We start from the raw sequence: 18,896 nt of genomic DNA, 5'->3' as shown, positions 1-18,896 counted from the left end.
CAAAAGTGTGTATAATAACTATAAATATATTTATTATAAATAGTTTTATTAGTGGTGCACCGAAATGGAAATTTTAAAACCCGAAATAAAAAAAATTGGTCAGGCCGAAACCGAAAGTTTATTTTTTTCATATTTATTTTTTTATAAACTTTAATTGTTTTATATATTTTTTGATGAATTAATTTTTTTAAAATATTAAATATTTTTACTTTACTTTTAGGGGCTTCGGGGGAATATCAGGGGTCTAAACAGACCCCTGATATTTCCCTTTTAAAATAGAAAAAAAAGATAGTGTTCCTGTTCGTTCATTACTTGAGAATATAGTATGTTTACTATAACCGCAATCATGAATGAACAGGAGGGGATGTAGATCACTTCCATTCATAATTGAGGATATATTAAACATACCATGTCCTCAATTATCTACAAACACTCAGCGATCACTCAGTGTTTGTACTTGCTCTCCTTCCTGACATGCCGTCACAGGATGCTGGGCAGTGCAGGGAGGAGAGCTCAGCCTTCTGTGACAGCGCGGGCCGTCCCCCCCCACACACCTTTCTGCCAGACTGTGACAGGAGGCTGAGCGGTGCTGGGAGGAGAGACGCCGGCCACACACTCAGCAACAGCATCTGACAGCCGCTCCCTATGAACATAAAGTATAATCTACTTATATTTTGCTTTCGTTGAGGCCAATCTCTCTCACCCACCCCTCAATGAAATGTAATATTTTAAAATAAAAGCTTTCTATTTTAGTTAAAGGCCTTAGACACAGCGGTGTCATCAGCGATACTCTGTGCTTCTCTATTCAATGCAGGTAGATCAAGGCTGGTAAGAGGGGGCGGCAGGGTCTTTTACATATCTTCCTGGAAATATCACAGCACGCTGCCTTAGTACATCAAGCCCTGATGCATGGGTGGATGTCAGTCTGGAGGAGTGGCCGTTCCTAGGAAAACTATTTGCATAGAAACCACCCTAGGTAATGCCCACAAGTGATGTTCTGTCTCCATGATTGAAAGAATTGAAACCCAATGAATTAAAGGGGCAGACCAGGAACAGTATGGGGAGGAAAGGACTAGATGTTGCTGGATGCCCTCCAGCCAGGAAGAGGTGGGCTCTCTCACTTGATCAGCTTCTAATGCACACTGTGAAGGATATGGTGGCAGTGAAATCAGAGGAAGCAATTTTAGTACAGGAAAGGAGTCTGTACAACTGTGCAAAGACTGAAGGCGAGGCTGGAGTTCAGCTTTAACCCCTTCACAACAGTGTATGTCGCTGGCATCGGGGCTGTTTAAACAGACTCCTGGTGGCGTTTGCCGCCGTGACTCTGTTTAAACTTGTAAAGCCGACTGTCGGCTTTATAATAGAAGCGATTCTGGCGACTCAGCTGTCGCCAGATCGCTTCTATGGCCCGGTGAAGGGGTCCACCCCCGCTGTGCTTCCCGAGCTCCGTTGCCCCTCCTAAAGGCCCTGGACCGGCTTCTCTGGTGTCAGTGGGGGGCTGGACGAACCTCAGTTCGTCAATCCCCTCCCCATTCTATGGGACCGGGAGCGATGCAGATTGCATCACTTCTGGTCACATAGCTGTCCGTGCTGGGCTCCTGAAGCCCAGCTATAAAGCTATTGAAGTGTGATCTGCACTTCAATAGCTTATTTGGAGTGTAAAGGTGACAATGGGGGTCTTTTGGACCCCCATCATCACCTTAAAGAGTACCTGTCACCACCATCTATCATGCATCACATGTGGTGCTTGTAAAAAAAGTAAAAAATAAAAGTTTTTAAAATTAACATTACATAAAATAAATCTAAAAATAATAAATATTTTAAAGTCCCCCGCAAGCACACGCGTCGCCACGTAAACACGTGTCGGGTGCGCCTACATATGAAAACATCAAAACGCACTAAACGTTGGGTATCGCGGCGCACGCCAGAGCAATAATTCTAGGGGCCAGTATTTTTGGGTCTCTCTAAATTGACCTGTGGGGGCTTATAAAGTGTCGTCTATGGACTATTTGGGGTAGTGAAGTTTGTTGCGGTTTCACGGACGCACACAATTTTTAACATGGGCATGTTGGGTATCTATTTACTCGTTGTAACCACATCTTTTATATTGTATTAAACAAAATGGGTATTTTATTGTGTTTTGGGGCATTTAAGTAAATTTTTCACAAAATTTGGGGGTTTGATAAGTTGCGTTAATATCGTGCAACATAAAAATTTGCAACTGCCACCATTTTATTCTATAGGGTCTTGGCTCTCAGAAAATATGTTTGGGGGTTTTACAAAAAATGAAAAAAAGGCCTCAGTCATGAAGTGGTTAAAGGAGAACTATGAGATGAGTGATTTCCACTCACCTCATAGTTCTAGCCGACCTGTGACAATAAGACTGTCACAGGTCGGCTCAGTAGATCGGGAGGTGAGCGAACACATACCGGGTTCCCTCACCTCTCGATCCTGTCACGGCTCTCTGCCGTGACAGGGGGAGGGGCTGGATTCCCCTCTCCGATCTGCCAGCGCTGACAGGCGGAACGGACGGGGGAGGGCACCGTGGGCTCTGCCTCTAGATAGGCAGAGCCAGCTGTCACTCACGCAGCTGGGCGGATCCTGTCAGCTACATCGGGATCCGCTCCAGGTGCGGCGTCTCAGTATACCGCGAGCTGTAGCTTGCGGTATACTGAGCTTAGGGTAACGGGAGGACGCTAGTTTGTGTCCTCCCGTTACCCCAAGGAGAACTATGGGGAAAAACACTGACCCCATAGTTCTCCTTTAAAGCCAACCAGAAATCTAATCTGTGTCAGACATTTATGAACATTGTCATCCCTGAGCTAGTGTCTCCATTCAGGAAGTAGATGATCCTAGAGAAAACCTGAACAAAGATGGTACCATGAAAATGAAAGTGTTGTCAGGTGTGAGCTCTGTAAAAATAAAATAAATACCTGACGTGTTATCCTTACATGATGCTTAGAATGCCGCACTTAGGGCTGGTTCACAGCATTCCGAGTACGTTCCGGCAGTACCTGCAACGCACTGGATCGCATTAGGGATGTCCCAATACTAGTATCGGTGCCAATACCAGGCATTTTCACGAGTACCCTTACTCGTGAAAATGCCTGGATTCGTAAGGCCGATACAGGCCCTTTAAATGTTTACACTGCAGCGGCTGCTGAGTTCCTGCGCTTGTGGGGACATCGGCAGCAGCTGTCCTTGGTAGTGCCTGTCCAGTTCTATATCACCTGCTCCTCCTGCACGGCGCAGGCACAGCCATTGACAGCCCTGAAGACAGCACCCGTCCAATCAACTCTCCACTAGCTATACGCCACTGCCCAAAAGCCCTGCAGAGATCCACATGCCACCTGGGTGAGAATGCAACCTGCCGACATCTGTATTGAGGTCTGCCGAGAAACTGCCCAAAAACCAGTCTGTGTTGTTTTAGAAAAAAAATGTCACATGTCCCTTTAAGAAAAAGTATCTGTAATTGGTATTTGCAAGTACCTGAGGGAAAGTACTTGTACTTAAGTCTATCGGGACATCCCTAGATCGCATAAACCAAACCTCCTGTGTTCTGTTGCGTGGTGGTGCCATTCATGTCAATGACACTGCAGAAAAGCCTCCTGTCTGCAGTGCGATTGCCCGCACCAGAACGTGTGGTACAGCAATGCACTATGTTTTGCGATCGCACACGACCGTGGGCATTATTATGGCCCAGGGGAGAAGACACTGTGGGGACCAGTCTAGCAGCCAAGCAGAATTGGAGGATCAGGGGAGTATGTCATCTTAAAATTTAGCCCCTAGACCAAAATGACCTCTTAACTCTTGCAGCTCAAGGATAGACCATCCACAAGAGTTAATTTTTAAATGTTCCGTTATCCTTCAAAAAGAAAACAACTAGAATCACAGACTCACGTGTGAATGGATACTAACATGACACCACACCTGATGCTTGGTCCAGTCTAAGTCTGGAATTACACCTTTGTCTTACCACAACACACAGGGGGAGCTCACAAATCCACTATTTAATGGCACATTGGAGGTGACAGGTTCCCCAAGGGGATGGCGATGGCAGCGGGGTAATGCAGAGGCTCAGCGATCTCACCTCCCCGCTGGTGCCGGCTGCAGCGTTCTGTGTCCCCACTGCCTCTGCAAGCGGTGAGAACAGTGGGGATTGAAAGGGACACCGACCGCTGCAGCCAGCACAAGCTGGGAGAACAGTGAAGCAGAGAGACTAGTCGTTGCCAACGATTCTCATTGTTTATTATCGATTAGTTGTTGCAACCCTACTGTGCACTTTTGTAGCGGGAAGCTGCCCGAGATCACCTGAAAACTTCAGTTTATAGCTCACTACACACATTACAATCTAAAGCTGCCCTCGCTATACCATCCGATTGTACAATCTGCTTTACAACTACGCAATATTAGGGTCTGCGTCACTGGAAACAAACGGAATGAATTGATAAGGCCTCCCCTCATATTACATAGTTTTGGTGAATTGAAAAAAGATTGTACAGGAATTGTACAGATTGTAGTTTGTATAGCCACACTTAGCAGTACCACTAACTATATTGTGCTAGAGCGGGGGTGCCCATTAGGTCGATCGCGATGTGAGGAGGAGATCTAGGAAGCTGCTGCAGTGGAAGAAAAGGCAGACAGGGGAGAGACAGCAGAGAAAGTGAGAGGAGAGGGTAGATAGAAACAGGGTATAGAGCGAGGAGAGAAGAGACAGCCAAGAGAGAGGGCCGGTTCCCACCACATAGTAGTCTGCGTTCCAGAGTGTTCAGCCTCTAGAATGCACTGGAATGCAAGCCGGCCGGCTCCCTGCGTTCAGGGGTGTGATCGCCTGCACTATTGTGCCTGCGTTCCAGTCCGATCTGCAAAAATAGTGCTTGCAGCATTTTTGCAGATCGCACTGGGCCGGGACACAGGCACTTATGTGCCTGCGTTCTGGGTGCGGGCGGAGGGCGTGGCTGCGGTGCCATTGAATTCAATGCACCGCCGCGCCCGCAGGTGTGTTTTTCGTTGGTAGAGCTCATTGAGCTTGTCATTTGAAAAGTGCTACAGTGTGCCTGGCTGGATGTAAATTGATTACGGATTTCCTTGTATTACATCAGGGGTCTCAAATGTCCGGCCCTCCAGCTGTGGTGAAACTACAAATCCCATGATGCACCTCTCTTTGGGAGTCATGTCTGTGGCTGTGAGAACCTTGCAATGCCTCATGGGATTTGTAGCTCCCACAGCTGGAGGGCCGGAGGTTTGAGACCCCTGTATTACATGGTTTTGATAAATCTAAACTTAATGGTACACTTTGTAAAATCTCGTTAACACCGACACACAGAGATGCACAGATACCAGTGCCGATACTTGCCATTTTCATGAGAACTACCAGGGTGGCAGCGGTTGCAGCTGCGACTGGGCCCTGACGCTCCCCCACTGTCCTGAAACCATTAGTCTGTAGTGTTTTAGAAAAACTAATCACATGACACTAAACAATATTGTATCAGTAATTTGTATCTGCGAGTACTTGGACAGATATTGGTACTTGTTCTGGAAAAAATGGTGTCAGTGCATCCCTCATAATTATATACAGTGGTACCTCGGTTCACGAACTCACGATTCTGGTCGCAAACCGAATCAAATTTTCCCATAAAGGTTCAATGTAAATAAGGTTAATCCGTTCTGAACCATATGAAAAAAAAATAAAAAAATTTGGCTCTGCACTTTACCACTATCCCGGCTCTGCACTCTCTTTTTTTCACCATCCCGGCTCTGCACTTTCTTTGAAGCCATGCTGGATTGAATAATACTGTATAGTACTGTATGTGCTGTATGCGCACATCTGTCTGCAACCGCGATCTCGACTAGGGGGAGCCACGACAGCGTGTCAGACCGGGGAAGATGGCCGCGGTCGTGTTCGTCACCCGATTTGGAGTTTGCGAACAGAAGTATTATGGTATATCTCAAATCATACAGTAAAATAGGGATGCACAAATCCCGGGAACTGTGCATGCTCCTTAAAAAGGACAGCTGCCTCCTGAGTTTTTTTATTGCACATTGTAGCGCGTTTTTTGGGCGCGACTTCATCACTGCTACATTGGGCTGTAACCAATCAGCGATCTTGATGTGTCGTCATTCTTTCCTTCCATTTTGCAGTGCAAAAGTGACCCTTCTGTAGCACAATATCAACAGTAATGCGCGTTCTTGCGCGACACCATAGAGCCTATTGGAGCCGAATCACGCGACATCCGCAGAAAAAATGGTCCCGTACGAGCGACAAGCTACAGGCGACATTGAGCTATGAGATGTGAACAGCTCCATTGAAATGCATTGGACAAGCTACATAGAGCAATATCACGTGGACATATGCGCAATGTTGCAGTGGAAATCACGCGATAAACCGCTCAGTGTGAACGGGGCCTCAGAGCTGGAAAAGTATCAGTACTTGTACCAAGTACAAGACCTTGGTATCTGTGCATCCCTACACAGTACAATTTGAATGTACAATCTCCTTTAGATCGAACAGCAGCTATGTAGTGCAGGGGCCTGCCTGACTAGATACAAACTGGATGTATAAAAAGGTAGGTCCGCATATTAAAAGAGTTTTGGTAAAACTAAATTTGAATGTAGAGATTGCATGATCAAATTGTAACGTGTATGGTGACCCTAAAGCTCACCACACGCTACATTCTGATTGTACAATCTCCTTTAGATCTACCCTATAGGGCAGTCCGATTGGATGGCTCTGCTCAGCTCTTGTATTACATAGTTTTGTGAAATGTAAAGTTGGATTGTACAGAGATTGTAAAGTCAAATTGTAACAGTGACCCTAAGGCTCCATTCACATATAAGCGGTTTTTCACCCATATTCCTATGCGCAGAAACGCACTAGAAAAAATACATGTAAATGTATACTGTTCACACTTGTGCAGCGTCTGTGCGGTATGAAAACACGTTGCACAAAATAGGCCGAGCAGATTACACGCATTGTGGCTATAGCAATAGCCACAAAAGCACGGAATATGCACGTATGTTCGACATTTTCGCGATGTGTGAATGGAGCCTACCAACAAATATGTACCACAACAGCCTGAATAGACGGATAGTTAGGAGGGTCCTCAGATTACAATTTTTAGTAGATCTTAAGTTGATTGTACAAGAAGATCACAAAATGTGTGTGCTGTCCCCAAGTCCAGCAAGAGAGTACTGTTTACACACAATTCCCACAGCGGCCCACGTGGTTTAAAACACATTTTACACTTCTGTGGAACATTCGTTACTCGTCCCCAGTATATAATTATAATGCAGCGCTACTGCCTTCACACAGATCCGACCAACAATTACCAGAATCAACCCGCATGTTTAATTAGAAATCGCACTAGAACTCCCTTAGAGCTGGCCCCGATTCCCCCTCCACTACACGCACAGGTACTCACCGCCCTCAGTCCTCCAAACGCGAACACAACAAAATGGCAACCACCTTCCGGAACTAAGCAGGCCAGAGAAGCAGAAGGGAGCGCCCAAACACGCTGACGCAGCCGATTGGACGAATTTGTGTCACTGGCGCGTGTCAATTGGATAACACCGTAAACACCCTTCCGGAACTAGCACTGTGATTGGCTAATACGACTGGACCTACTTCCGTACTTGTCCGCTTCAACAGACGAGTCTTTTGTTTGTTGCCGTCAACATCGGCCATTTTGTGACTACTAGGGTCTGTTATACTGTTCATATCACCTGTGTTGTTTTAATAAATAAATGTAAAAAAAAACAAGAAAGGAAGGGAGTTTAGGAAGCTGCCCTTTTAATTATATTCAGCAAAAAAAAAAGAGCTTTTTAACCACTTGCAATCTTACATTTGGGCACACATGATAAAATCTGATTTTTTGTCTAGAAAAGAGCTTCAGACCCCCAAACAATATATTTTCTGAAAGCAGAGGCCCTGTAGAATAAAAATATGCTAGTTGCAATTTTTTTATGTTGCACGGTATTTGCGTACATATCAAACACGTATTTTTAGGTTACTGCTCATCAGTTTAGTGCTAACAGTGATTGATTAATGGCCCTAGAATTATTGCTCGCACTCCGACGCTCATGACGATATGTAAAATGTGTCGCTCAATTTTTCGTTTTTGCACGTAGGCGCATCCGACGCGTGTTTGCATTGTATGTGAAGGGCGGGAGACTTAAAAAAAAATATTTTTAATTTTGTTTATTACTTTAATTTTTACCATTTTTTTTTACACTCAGCTTTATTGCTATCACATAGGGGGGCTAACAAGCCCCCTACGTAATAGCAAATATAATGTGACAGGTCCCTTTTATGGAGACCCCTAATGTCACGTAATGACCCCAAAGAAGCTGATGAAGCAGAGGTCTGCTTCATAATAATAATAATAATTAAAAAAAAAATTATCTCACAAATTAAAGTGTGCTTTCCCTTTAAGGCTCACCTGTTTAGCATTTTGGCGGGAAAATCCTTCTGTGTTTTTTTTGGAAGTGTCACCTTCTCCAGGAGGGGGACTTTAGGCCTGGTTTATGATTGATTATATATTGCTTGAGTTTTAACGACTGAGCAATATACATTCTGGTTTAACCATTTGCCGTTCCTGAACGGCCGGACGGGAGCCTTATAGGAGCGGGAGGGCGTCTCTAGGCGTCCTTCCCCTTCCCCTGCTCGTGCACGGCGCCCAGCAGGCACACGAGTGGGGAAAGTCAGAAATGTAAACAGCCAGCAATGGCCGTTTACATTCAAGCGATCGGGCTCCCTCCCCGATGCTCCATAAAGATGACCTGTCATGTGAATTGGCTACCACACAGGGGATTTCTTAGTCCTCTATGTGATAGCAATAAAGTTGTGTAAAAAAAACTAAAGCATAAAAAATAAAGAAGCTAAAAAAAATTGTCACAAATGAAAAAAAAAGTAAAATAAAACAAAGTCCCCCCAACAAACACACGCAAACATGCGTCGGGTGCGCCAACGCATGAAAACGACGATTCCGCCTATTGTGCCGCACATGTTACATATCGCCGTGAACGTCGGAGTGCGAGCAATAATTTTAGGGCCATTAATCACTGATAACACTAAACTGATGAGCAGTAAAAGTGTTGCCTATGGCCAATTTTAGGTGGGGTCGTTTTCTGCGATTTCACGGGCGTGCACAATTTTAAGGCTTCACATGTTTGGTGTCTATTTACCCGACGTGACCCCAACTTTTATATTTTACCAAAAAATTGGGGTGCTAATAAATGTTCCATAACATTTTAAAAGGAAACAGGTTTTTTTTTCAAAATTTAGGGTACTTTTTTTGTTTTATAGTAAAAAATAAAAACCCCAGTGGTGATTAAATAACACAAACGAAAGCTCTATGTGTCCCCAAAAAATGGTATAACATTTGTTTCAGTACAGCATTGCATGATGGAATAAACATCAGTCAAAGTACTGCAGCGCTGAACACTGAAAAATGGCCTGGATGGGAAGGGGGTTTAACACCCTGGTCAGCAAGTGGTTAACTGGTGTTGGTATTTAAGCTATTAACAGTTTGATTAAATTCAGTTAATGTTTTAAACCAATAAAAGAGCCGTGGCCAATTTATTCCAAAGAATGTTGGTGTCTGCGTTTGTATTTATTTTTATGTAATGTACCGCCTGCAATTCCAAGGCTTCTTACCTTCCTGTGTGCATGCTTCTTCTGTGTGTGCATTGAGTTCACATGCACAGCAAAATGTACAATCCTGGCCTCTGGATGAAAGAACTCCTATGTGTGGAAGGTATGTCATCACGGGACAGCTAATTAAGATGTGGCCAAAGATGCTGAACACGCATAAAGCAAGGGAGAAGATGTCAGCATAGACGAGGAAGCTCAGAGGCTAAGTTCACCTTTTGCATAAATAGGTTAAAATCTATTGTGCAGTGTGTCAAAACCATTAATGGAATCTCCATACCTTCAGGCCTACGCCTCCTGTTTTCATGCCAGGGTTGCCACCCATCCGGTTTTCACCCGGATAGTCCGGTTTTGGAGTCTTGTGTCCGGGTGTCCAGCCAGCGGGCACACGGACACAAGATACTCAGTGCCGACACTGGCACTTTACATTTTCTGGCAGATGCGGCTGCCGAGGTCCTGGCAAGGGCAATTGCGGACAGCCGCATCGGTCTGAAACCGGATCTTCCGCTGAGCTGCGGGCAGCCTGTGCTTGTTTACAGGTGCCTGCAGCTCAGAGGAAGATCCAGATCTAGAGCCACATCACAATGATGGAGTGTCTGAGCACAACCATGGCAAGCCGGAGCCCAATGACGGAGAGACGGAGCCCAAAGATGGAGAGTGTGAGCACAACGATGAGGAGACAGAGCCCAATGACTGAGAGCCGGAGCACAATGATGGGGAGCTGGAGCACAATGATGGAAAGTCTTTGTAAAGTGTGAGCATTATGTGTCTGCTGTGTACTGACAGTGTGTATGGTGTGGGTTGTATGTGGAGTAGATGGCAGTGACGTCACAAGGGGGGTGCAGCCCGCACCCGGGTGACACCATTGGAGGGTTGACACCAAAATGACTGACAGTCATTTTGGTGTCAACCCCCTCTGAAAAGTCAGGCGCTCGGTCATGGACCGAACGTCCTACAGTATCAGGAGAGAGGAGGGGACCCGGCGGCATACCTAATCCCGCTGGGTGACTGTCCCCTCCTCTCTCTGCCGGCATCCATCACCAAGATGGCCACCGACAGGTATCAGAGGAGCGCCGCGCGTTACGTCTCGGCGGGGTGACACCCGGTAACTGCTCCGGGTGTGTATGGTGTGGGTTGCACGTGGAGTCGACGGTGTGTATGGTGTGGGTTGCATGTGGAGTCGACGGTGTGTATGGTGTGGGTTGCATGTGCAGTCGACGGTGTGTATGGTGTGGGTTGCATGTGGAGTCGACTCTGTGTATGGTGTGGGTTGCATGTGGAGTCGACGGTGTGTATGGGGTGGGTTGCATGTGGAGTCGACGGTGTGTATGGTGTGGGTTGCATGTGGAGTCGACTCTGTGTATGGTGTGGGTTGCATGTGGAGTCGACTCTGTGTATGGTGTGGGTTGTCTGTGGAGTTGACGATGTGTATGGTGTAGGCTGTGTGTCAGTGGCGTCACAAGGGGGGTGCGGCCCGCACCCGGGTGACACCATTGGAAAAGTCGGGAGCTCGGTCATGGACCGAACGCCCAACAGTATCAGGAGAGAGGAGGGGACCCGCCGGGTGACTGTCCCCTTCTCTCTCTCTGACGGCGTCCATCACCAAGATGGCCGCCGTCAGGTATCAGAATACTGCCGCACGTGCGCGATACGCATGCAGGGTGACGTCTCGGCGGGGGAACACACGGTTACCGCTCCAGGTGTCACCCAACCTCGGGACGCCCCCGCTGTGTGTGGATGCTGTGGTTGGTGTGTATAGCATGTAACCTGTGTGTGCACGGTGTGTACAGCGTGTACCTATGTGTGGACGGGGTGTGTATATCGTGTACCCTGTGTGTGGATGGTGTGTATAGCGTGTACCCTGTGTGTGGATGGTGTGTATAGTATGTACCCTGTGTGTGTATAGCGTGTACCCTGTGTTTGGATGGTGTGTGTATAGCCTGTACCCTGTGTTTGGATGGTGTGTGTATAGCGTGTACCCTGTGTGTGGACATTGTGTGTATAGCATGTACCCTGTGTGTGGACATTGTGTGCATAGACATGTGCACCGCCAAAAAATTGGGTGCGAAATTCAATTTGTTTTGGGATTCGGACAAAATTTGTTAGCGGTAGTCTGGACGAACTTCCGTTTCGTTTTCGTTGCAGCAAAGTGACATTGGGGGGGAATTTTTTTTTTTTTTTACAGTCTGCAGAAGAGGAAAAAAAAAAGCGTGAGGTTCCCCCCAATTTATACCAGCCCCTTTAGGTCTAGTAGGAATGTTAGGAGGGACCCCCCCAAGTTAAAACAAAAAAAGTGCGTGGGGTCCCCCCCCAAATCCATACCAAGCCCTTTAGGTCTGGTAGGAATTTTAAAGGGGAATCTCAGCCCAAAAAATGGGGGGGGGAAACGTGGGATCCCCCCTAACATTCCTACCAGACCCTTGACCCGAGCACTGGCCTGGCAGGGCAGGAAAGGGACAATCGAGCGCCCCTCCCTGCGCCTTATCGGGCCACGTGCCCTCGGCATTGGGTGGGTGTCCCCCTGCCGATGGGGACAAGGGCCTCTTCCCCACAACCCTGACCTGGCGGTTGTGGGGGTCTACGGGCAAGGGGGCCTTTTTTGCATCGGGGTACCCATTTAATTATGGGTAAACCCAGATGCCACCCTCCCTTGTGAATGAGTAAGGGTACTTGTACCCCTACCCATTCAATAAAGGGTTAAATCGAATAGTTATTAAAAAGTCCAGACTTTTGATAAAATCCTTTAATTGAAAAAAAACAAAGAGACATCGGGTCGCCCGCCGACCCGCTGAAATAAAAAAAGTCCCGCCGCACGACGAGCGTCCGAACCCGACGAAAACTCGCCGCAAAATGACATTCCTGCTCGAACGTGCGAGCGAGCTCCACCCATTTGACATGCTCAGCTGTCAAATACTACATAGCATTCGGGAACTCCCATAATGCCATTTGGGTCTGTGAGCCGAGGTGTCATATGAAAAGTATTATGACTACCGCTAACGAATTTCGGAATCGGAAATTCGGATTCGTTTGCATTCGTTATTTCTGTAATTCGGATACATCTGAATCTCTGAAATTTCGTCCAAATTTTGATTCGGAACGAAGCGAATCGCACATGTCTAGCGTGGATGGTGTGTGTATAGCGTAGACATTGTGTATAGCGTGTACCCTGTGTGTGGACAGTGTGTATAGTGTGTACCCTGTGGGTATGTAGACTATGTGGGAGCAATAAGCGGGCACCCGGACACATGACACTCAGTGGCGGCACTTTACATTTTCTGACAGATGCGGCTGCCGAGGTCTTTGGCAAGCGCGATCTTGGGCAGCCGCATCAGCCCGAAACCGGATCTTTCTCTGAGCTGCAGGCAGCCTGTGACTGTTTACACAGTGCCCGCAGCTCAGAGAAAGATCCAGGTTTTAAGCAGATGCAGCTGTCCGAGATCGCGCTTGCAGAGGACTTTGGCAGCAGCATCTGTGATTGCCCCTCCTCCTCCGGCTCCCTGACACCATGTTGCCCGCCTGTGGAACCCTGGTGAGACACCATAGCCCAGACAGCCCACCTGAGAGTTGCACAGCCCACCTGAGAGCCCGCACAGACCACCTGGAGACATCAGGGCGCCAACCCAGAACAACACAGTTTATTTTGTATTGCTGTATAATGTATTGCTGAGATTTGTAGTCCCCGGTAGCTGGTATCCTTACTCCCTCCCCTGGCTGCCTCTCTTCGCTCTCTCCTCCTATAATCTAAAATATTTTTTTTTAAATTGCCACATGCGGCACTAGAGTGTTCGGGTTTCACTTGAAGAAAAGGTGGCAACCCTATTTCATGTCCATGCCATAGTTAGTCTCCAGAACACACCCAGCATCCCAGAAGTAGGAGAATCTGTGTTCCAAAGCCATGCATCTTTTCCCCTGTCGCAGCAATGCATGAAAACATCATGGGAGTATTTTGGCCAGACTAGTGGGGTGCCAGCAAAAGAATAAAGGTATCAAATTTACCATAAAAGGTTTCTATGGTCAGAAACTAATAAATATGTATTTCTATATTGAATTTTCATAAGTTCTGTCCGACTCCTAATAAACTTATTGATCTAGAAGTTTATAATTGTATTTATAGAAGATGCTCATAGGATGGACTTCCTCATTGCAGTGACATGATTTTACTCAGCTCTGTGAAATATTCACTTCCTTGTGTCACCACTCTCACAAAGCATGCTCTTTGAGCTACAACTCAACTATTTCCGCCTCTCTCATAGGGAACACAGGAAAGTCCATCATATAATGCTTGCTGGAGCAATTTGTGATGGGATATGTAGTCTTGAGAAATTGCATCACATCAGGCAGCAGGGGAAAAGGTGCAAAAAGAAATCCAGGAAGTTGTGGAAAATGTTGTGCAGACAGAAGACAGCGCTCGCTACATAAGGCTGGATTCACACCAAGTGCATTGGGGCTGCGTAGGTAGTTTTCTTTAAAGTGCAGCCCCAATGCAAGACAAGACAAGACAATAGCCTTGTCACGGATGCGCACAGTTCAGACCTCTGCATTGCGGTGGTGTGCGCTGAAAGAAAAGTACTAAATGCAGTACTTTTTTTCAGGCTGCAAGGCGGTGCAAGCACATCATACCACACCGTGCATTGGCACTGTGCCGTGTAGTACGTTGTGTTGTGCGTTGTAGCGCAGCCGCTGGTGTAAAGTAAAGTAAGTTTTGATTGTATTTTCAGAAACAACTCTAGTATGTATTCCTATTACAATGCCGATGTGATAACAGGATAGTATATGCTGGGACGTTAGAAATCCTTTAAACATAATGACACACTGCATAGTAGAAAATCACTCATCTTTATAGTTCGAGCCGACAGGTGACAAAAAAACTGTCACACGTTGGCTCAATAGATCGGAAAGTGAGCGAACACATACCGTTGTTCACTCACTTCTCAATCATCTCCCTGCAGAGAGCCGTGACTGTCAGTCACGGCTCCCTGCAGGAATTCCCTCCTCTCCGATCCTCCAACGCTGACTGGAGGAACGGACGGGGGAGGGGGCAGGTACAGCTGGCTCTGCCTCTAGATAGGCAGAGCCAGCTGTCACTCACGCAGCTGGGTGGATCTCGACAGTAATGTCGGGATCCGTCCTGGCTGCGGCGGTCTTAGTATACCGCGAGCTGTAGCTCGCGATATACTGAGCTTTGGGTCACGGGAGGACGCTAGCATATGTCCCGCCGTGACCCTTAAGAGAACTATGGGGAAAAACACTTACCCCATAGTTCTCTTTTAAAGGGTTTCTAAACCCTCCGGTGTTTTTGCATATATCTACTGCTACTAAGCGCTTTAAAAGCGGTTTAAACTCACCTGTGTCTTCCCCGCGCGCTCCCGTCCAAAAATCTGAAAATTCTCGGGTGGGCGTAAAGCATCTTGGGGCGGGCGCATGTGCAGTTTGGATTTTCGGCCGGGAGGCGAGGAGAGACGCAAGGTAAGTATATGGACGCGTGCATCCGCATGCAGACACCGTGGGAGAGGAAGTGCCAGCAAGGACAGAGGAGTCAGCGATGGATCGGAGACCCGCCGCACCGCTGGAGAGAAGGCTGAAAACTACAGGAAAGTAGAAGAAGATCGGATTAAGAGACATCATTTAAGGTAAGTGCTTTAATTAACATTGTAGGGAGGAAAACATTTTTTGGCTTTAATGTCACTTAAAGCTTACTGGCCAAGCAAAACAAATGGCAAACACACTCCTCAATTTGTTACCAGCTTTACAGCAAGGTGCACATGGAAGGGCTTTATACAGTAATAGCAAAAAGTTTCCCAGCACACTCACCAGCCAGCATGGAAAAAAAACTTGTCTCACCGCTAAGGTTAAAAACAGAGGTTTAGATACACGTCATCTGCAGAAAATGTGAAAGCCGCACATCCACGCCAAGGCACCTCTATATAGTGCGGTCCTAACTAAAAGATCAAATTGGATGCAGGTTTGTCAGGAGGAAGCCCAACCTCCCCATGCGTCACTGCACCAAATCAGTCAAGCAAAACAAATGGCAAATGCACTCATCAATTTGTTACCAGCTTTACAGCAAGGTACACATTTTCTGCAGAAGACGTGTATGTAAATCTCTGTTTTTAACCTCAGTGGTGAGACAAGTTTTTTTGCATGCTGGCTGGTGAGTGTGCTGGGAAACTTTTTGCTGTTACTGTATAAAGCCCTTCCATGTGCACCTTGCTGTAAAGCTGGTAACAAATTGATGAGTGCGTTTGCCATTTGTTTTGCTTGACTGATTTGGTGCAGTGACACATGGGGTGTCTCAGCTGCCGTTGTGACGTGCTGGGTCTCTGGTGCGTTCCTGTGCCTTTAAGGGAGGTTGGGCTTCCTCCTGACAAACCTGCACCCAATCTTTTGCCCCATGTGTTCCAAGATGGAGACTCTCATAGTTTAGAGTTAGGACCGCACTATATAGAGGTGCCTTGGCGAGGCGGTGCGGCTTTCACATTTTCTGCAGATGACGTGTATCTAAACATCTGTTTTTAACCTTAGCGGTGAGACAAGTTTTTTTGCATGCTGGCTGGTGAGTGTGCTGGGAACCTTTTTGCTGTTTAACCACCTGCTTTCCGGCCGTTGTAATTAAACGGCCGGAAATCGGCTTCTTGAATGTGGGTGGGCGTTTTTAAACGCCCCATCCTGCCCCGCTCGTGCCCGGCGCTAGGCGGCGTGCACGAACGGGAAATTGGCTTTGAATGTAAACAGCCAGCGATGGCTGTTTAAATACAAGCGTTCAGGCGTCTGTAGAGACGCCCGATCACTTGTAATATGCGTGCGGGTGTGCGGCCCCCCTCCGTTACAGCTGCTGCTGGCGATCCCGAGCTCCGCTGTTCCCGGTGTGAGCCGGGGACCAGCACAGCAGCTCTGCGGCCGGAGTTCAGTACACGAGCTCCGTTTGATCTCCTCCTCCTCGTCGGAATGCAGGAAGTGATGTGTATTACATCACTTCCGCAGTCCAATGTCACTCTCCGGTACAGAAAGCGGAGAGAAGCTGGTGAAGCAGGTCTCTGCTTCATCAGCTTCTCTGGGGGTCCCTAGATGACATTAGTGGTTTTAAAGACCCCTGATGTCTCCATAAAGAGGACCTGTCTCTGCAAATTGGCTATCACATAGGGAGCTTGTTTGCTCCCTATGTGATAGCAATAAAATTAAGTGAAAAAAAAAGGTTTAAAAAAATTAAAGTTACACAAAAAAAAAAATTAAGTTACATATCAAAGCAATAAAAAAAAATGTAAGTCCACCGCCCCCCACATGCACACGCAAACATGCATCGAGTCCGCCTACGTGCGAAAACGACGATAACATCCATTGCGCCGCACATGTTACCTAACGCCGTGAACGTCGGAGTGAGAGCAATAATTCTAGGGCCATTAATCACTGATAACACTTAACTGATGAGCGGTAAAAGCTTTTAAAGCGTTGGCTATGGTCAATTTTGGTTATGGTCGTTTTTTGCGATTTAGCGGGTGCGCGCAATTTTAAAGCTTGACATGTTTGGTGTCTATTTACCCGACGTGATCCTGTCTTTTATATTTTACAAAAAAATTGGGTAATAATAAATGTTTTATAACATAACGTAGGGAGAACAGGTTTTTTCAAAATTTTCGGTACTTTTTTCATCATATAGTAAAAAAAAAACCCATAGTGGTGATTAAATACCACCAAAAGAAAGCTCTATCTGTCCCCAAAAAATTATATAAAATTAATTTCAGTACAGCGTTGCATGACGGAATAAATGTCAGTCAAAGTACTGCAGCGCTGAATACTGAAAAATGGCATGGCCAGGAAGGGGGTCTAAACACCCCGGTCAGCAAGTGGTTAAGCTTACTGGGACCCCTTGTCTTCATGGCTCGTTTGATGCAGAAGGTGAACTTAGCCTTTAAAAAAAGCACATTTATAAAACATAGTGCTGTGCAGGCAAAAAAAGCCGACAGAGGTTTAAAGCCTTCCTTACTCTATCAAAAATGGAAAAAAAAAATAGTTATGGCGAGAGAGGTTTTCCTTTTAACTGTATGCAATGAGCTACAGACCCTGTGTAATCCATGTTTTGTGTGGAAATCCTATTTACCATTCATCTTGGCTTTTTATGTTGCTCTACTTTAAACAGTGAAATTAAAATGCAAAGATGTATTTCATTTTCCAGGTATATGAATTTATACATGAAGGACACGTATATTCGTTGTATGTCAGAGATGGTAAGGGTCTTGGATAGTCTCACATGAACTAGCATGACAGTGCACACTTGTTCGCTGAACATGAGTACTACATATATGTAATTCTTCCCTAAAATGCACCTCTCTATAAACCGAGTCTTCTTTGTAATGATTTTCTAAACACCTTGTTTACAAATGCATCTCCCTGGTGTCTTCAAAAATCAGCCATTTTGGGGAGGATAGCCGCAGACAGAGGAGAAGGCTTCGCATTAGGAGACGAGGATGATTCGACCTCTTGTTTTATGACGCCATTGACGATAAAGTTCAAAGGTTGTTCGAGGATAGCAGCATGGATCCATTAGGTCATACCGGGGTGTCTTGTAAGGTATTTATAATCGCCCTAGTATGTCGCTGTGTTGTGGGGCTCTCGAACGGTGTTTTTCTCACTGTCGCCGATGTTTTAAAAAACAGGACATCCCCGGCATCCCTTCAGATGTATCAGATGTACATATGCCTGCCTAACCCTGGATGATCAGTACATGCTTCAGTGCGGGCCCAGAAGGCTGCACAGAGACAGAGTGGGCAATCAGGTAGCAGGAGGGGGGATGAGGGGAGGGCTTGTAATTGTGAGTATACTTCTGATTTTAGTCCTTAAGTCCACTGTATTGCAAAGTCCCGAGTCCAGGGCGTTCCCTATGTCCCGAGTCCAGTGCGTTCCCTATGTCCAGAGTCTGTACTGGAGGACAGGCTTATAAAAAGAACCTGTCACTTCCGAATGCTATCACACAGGGGCTTGTTATCCCCTGTGTGATAGCAATAAAGGTAAGTGGTAAAAAATAATAAAATAAATTAAAATGGAAAGAAAACTAATAAAAAGTTTAAAAAAATAAAACGAAAATGTTAAACCTCACCAGAGACTCTGCGCAGCCCACCAGAGACTCTGCGCAGCCCACCAGAGACTCTGCGCAGCCCACCAGAGACTCTGCGCAGCCCACCAGAGACTCTGCGCAGCCCACCAGAGACTCTGCGCAGCCCACCAGAGACTCTGCGCAGCCCACCAGAGACTC

At 46.5% G+C, this 18,896-nt stretch overlaps 2 protein-coding genes across 3 annotated transcripts in view; one reads left to right on the top strand and one right to left on the bottom strand.

The window, feature by feature from the left end:
- The window catches only part of LOC108798079 (RNA-binding protein 4B-like), a 14,288-nt gene extending 6,811 nt beyond the window's left edge, over positions 1–7,477 (bottom strand). For both annotated transcript variants that reach the window (XM_018569791.1, XM_018569792.1), the window contains exon 1: positions 7,422–7,477. The gene's annotated coding sequence lies outside the window, so the exon portion shown is untranslated. The remainder of the gene's footprint in view (positions 1–7,421) is intronic.
- Positions 7,478–12,894: 5,417 nt separating this feature from the next.
- Positions 12,895–18,896, top strand: part of CCS (copper chaperone for superoxide dismutase) — a 57,115-nt gene continuing 51,113 nt past the window's right edge. The window contains exons 1-2 of the mRNA XM_018569790.1: positions 12,895–13,178; positions 17,820–17,871. Of these exons, the coding sequence (XP_018425292.1) occupies positions 12,895–13,178; positions 17,820–17,871 (336 nt within the window). The remainder of the gene's footprint in view (positions 13,179–17,819; positions 17,872–18,896) is intronic.

Source organism: Nanorana parkeri, unplaced genomic scaffold (genome assembly GCF_000935625.1).
Source record: "Nanorana parkeri isolate BGI_ZX_2015 unplaced genomic scaffold, ASM93562v1 scaffold1398, whole genome shotgun sequence".
NCBI lineage: Eukaryota > Metazoa > Chordata > Amphibia > Anura > Dicroglossidae > Nanorana > Nanorana parkeri.
The sequence above is the reverse complement of the archived record's forward strand: the minus strand, read 5'-3'. Positions and strand labels throughout refer to the sequence as shown.